The sequence below is a fragment of the Palaemon carinicauda genome, chromosome 16 (genome assembly GCF_036898095.1).
Source record: "Palaemon carinicauda isolate YSFRI2023 chromosome 16, ASM3689809v2, whole genome shotgun sequence".
Lineage (NCBI taxonomy): Eukaryota > Metazoa > Arthropoda > Malacostraca > Decapoda > Palaemonidae > Palaemon > Palaemon carinicauda.
Window position 1 is genome coordinate 92,901,308 of NC_090740.1, and position 3,646 is coordinate 92,904,953.

The 3,646-nt window shown below is 42.5% G+C and overlaps 1 protein-coding gene across 1 annotated transcript; it reads left to right on the top strand.

Moving 5' to 3' along the window:
• Positions 1-241: 241 nt before the first annotated feature.
• LOC137655430 (uncharacterized) lies at positions 242-1,381 on the top strand. Its single transcript, XM_068389326.1, has 2 exons — positions 242-710; positions 903-1,381. Exons 1-2 carry the CDS (start codon positions 242-244, stop codon positions 1,379-1,381), a joined length of 948 nt encoding a protein of 315 aa, XP_068245427.1.
• The last annotated feature ends 2,265 nt before the right edge of the window (positions 1,382-3,646 follow it).

The following is a 3,646-nucleotide window of genomic DNA, read 5'->3' on the forward strand; positions in this document are numbered from 1 at the left end:
TTTGTCTGGACTTCTGACTATGATGAATCCTTTCAACGTGTCAAGTTAGCCTTCACCTGGCCACCAGTTCTAGCCCTCTTTGACCCAGACCTACCCGTCGTTCTTCATACAGACGCTTCCCGCCTCAACGGCACTGGATATGCTCTCCAGCAAGACCACGAAAATGGGCACCTGCGTCTTGTTCAGTGTGGGTATCATTTTCTCGCCAATGCAGACATGTTACACTACCATTGAGCTCAAGATGTTAGCCGTTGTCTGGGCAATGTCAAAATGTAGGCTATACCTGGCTGGCCTACAGCACTTTACTCTAAAGACGGATCACCGGCCCCTCATCCCTATTCTGAACAGTTATACACTGGATGCCATCGAGAACTCTCATTTCCTACGCCTAAAGGAGAAGATCTCTCCCTACTTCTTTACAGCTGTGTGGTGTGCTGGGAAGTTGTTCTGTGTGCCAGACACATTTTCTCTAGCCTTAGTCAGCCACAATACCACAGCGAAAGCAGATCCTTCGTATACACGTCTACTCTATTGTGTCACATCAGGATTCCCTCGCAAAAGATATGACCTGCACAATTCCTTACTCTCATATTGGAAACTACAGGGTGATCTCTATGCCGATGGTGACCTCGTCCTGTATGGAGCAAGAGTTGTTGTTCCTGCCGACCTTTGCCACCGCACCTTGTCCCACTTGCATGACAACAACAGGGGTGTGAAAGCAGCCAAACGCAGAGCAAGGCAGTCAGTTTTCTGGCCCGGCAATTCTGACATTGCCAATACAGTCTGAGCTTGTGAGGTATGTCAGACATTGCAGCCATCTCAGCAGCAGGATTCTCTGCTGAATGACGACAATCCAACAAGACACTTTGAGTCAGTTTCAGCTGACTTTTTTGTTGTTGCAGGGAAGTCTTTCCTAGTCGTCCTCGATCCCTTATCAGGATGGTCTGTTGTCGCCCCCTGCAAAGGTGATACTAACGCTTCTAATAGCATCAGGATCTTCTGCCGCTACTTACATGAAGTTGGTGTTCCTCTTCACCTTAGGAGAGATGGAGGGCTACAATTCACCAGGGCAAAGTTCAAGGGTTTTATGAAGAGATGGGGAGTTCGACATATGGTAACCTCACCCCACTACCCACAATCGAATGGTCATTCCGAAGCTGCTGTGAAATCAATTAAGCACCTCATACTGAAAACTGCCTTGTCTGGCAACATCGATTGTGAAGATTTTGACCTTGGCTTGCTGGAACTCAGGAATACTCCTAACTTTACAGGACGCTCCCCTGCCCAGATCCTGTATAGCTGGCCTGTCAGGTCATGTATTCCTGCCCATCTAAAAGCGTTCTCCAAGGAGTGGCATGTTAATACTGAAGACTGTGACTGATGTGCTGCCCCCCACTACGAGCAGGTAAAGCCCCAGAATTATCAGCATACCCACTCCCTGCCCAAGTTGAGCATTAGACAGTAAGTTCAGATTCAAGACCTGACTTCTCATCATTGAAACAAAGTTGGCATCATCATGGGCCATGGAAAGTCAAGAGACTATCAAATTCGTCTCCCTAGCGGTCGTAGGTGGTGGTGTAACCGACATTTTCTTCGTCGAGCGCCACCCACTTCTGGTGACCACTCTCTCCTTGTCCCAGTGGCCCCTTGCTAGGACCTAGAAAGAGAGTCCTTAGTTACCATTCCTCCTGTGGATATATCTCGTTTCTAAAGACTCATAGAAAAGAAGTCCGCTCGAGAATGCATTAGAAGTCTAAGGGGGAGAGAGGTGTAGGTACACAAAAAGAAACATTTCACATTATCATGATTATTATTATTGTATGTACCCTTTAGTGCATTGTTATGATTATTATTATTTTTCGATTTATTAACTGTAATGTGTACTTTCAACCATTATTTCAGATGTTACATATCACTAGATTAATTCCTGTAATGTTATTGTTATGATATGGCAACATTGAGTCAGCATTGGCAACACTTATCTGTAGTGTTCCCATGATGCAGTCTGTCTGTCTTCGTCCCCTTGGCTGATAAGTTATCTTTTCTAGTGTTTCACCTTTCTTGTGTATTTACTCTAATATACATTGAGAACCTACTTTTTGAGTTGTATCTTTGCCCCACTAATTAACGTTAAGAAATTTACCCCCCAGGTACAATGTTTTGACCTAAAAATTTGACCTATTTATAGAAAAATTTGAACTTTGACTTATTTATTTCCACACTATTACATCGCAATTCTTCTGAAACTTTACAAATATTACTATTATGTTCTTCGGCTGTTTTCTTGTAATTATGATATCGTCTAAATAAACAAGAACATTATGGCCAATTAATGGAGACAAAATCACAACATAACTCTAGAGAAATGACTGGGAGCATTTTTAATGCCAAAACGAAGAAAATTAAGCTGAAATAGTTGATCGTTTGCTATAAATGCCGTTTTACATTTACTCTCTTCACGAATAGGTATTTGATAGTATCTAGATTTTAAGCCAACAATTGTAAAATATTTAGTGTCCCATACCTTCATAAGTAATTCTTCGATCGAGGGCAATGGAAATGCATTATCCTTAGTGACTGAATTCAACTTCTTATAATCAACACATAACCTTACCGAGCCATCCTTTTTCCGAACAGCTAAAATTGGAGTAGCCTAGGGGGATTTGCTCTCTTGGGTAATCCCTTGTTCCTTCAATCGATTAATTTCCCTCTCTATCTCTCTCCCTGGAAATGAATGGGTACTTTATAAGGCCTTGACCTGATCAACTCTGCCTTCCCAGTTTCAATGCTAAAGGGAGATCGATCAATCCTCCCAGGTAGCTTATCTCCAATAGCAATTACATCGGAATAATTATTGACAATGTCCCTAACTACAGGTTGATATTCTGACGGACATAGTTTTCGCACTTGCATAATCAGATTCTGAGTGCGTTCGTCTGTGCGATCTGGAGTTGTGGCTCCCAAGATGTATTTTTTAGCAATTTCATATAACTCTTAATTCACACACAGAATCACTTCCTCACATTGCTCCTTTATTTGGCAAATTAACAATCGTTATATCAGCTCTGTTCTCTTTTATTTCCAGTAAGCCCTCTAAGATTACATGCGCCCAATTGTCATAGGGTTTAACAACGACCTTGGTTCCTTCCAAAAGAGGCCAACATGGGGTCACTGATATGCTCATAAGGGTCTGAGAAAACAACACTTCTCCTCTCTCAGGTACAGCTCTTACCTTACTTAAATTTCTCTCTGTGCCCGCAAAATCACTTACTCGCTCATGATTTTTTATCAGCAAAAAGCACTCTAGATAAGGAAATCAATTCTTAAAATAGCCTCAATTCCAGGAATTCCCAAGGTGGGCAGGACAAGAAAATCATGTGTAAACTTAACAGATCCTAACTAAAAGTTGACGATCGGTGTATGGCTTATGCGTAGTTTTTTGTCCTCCTGGCATGTCGTGAACGATGAATGCCGCTAACTGTGGGGAGTTTGAGGAGAATCATTATGAAATCAGTGAAACGCCAGCTCCTGTGTCGATCAATACTCAAATAGATTTATCTGGCAGGTCCCTCCTAGCTTCTAACATTTATAGCCGGCTATCACGATATATGGGGCCCTGGCCAATGACCTCAGCTGCTATGCCGCA

What these genes read in the sequence shown, in the direction of transcription:
- LOC137655430 (XM_068389326.1), top strand. Translation starts at nt 242, where the DNA reads ATGTTAGCCGTTGTCTGGGCAATGTCAAAATGTAGGCTATACCTGGCT. An exon ending in CTTGCATGACAACAACAGGG is followed by an intron (nt 711 to 902) that starts GTGTGAAAGCAG and finishes TTGTTGTTGCAG; the next exon opens with GGAAGTCTTTCCTAGTCGTC.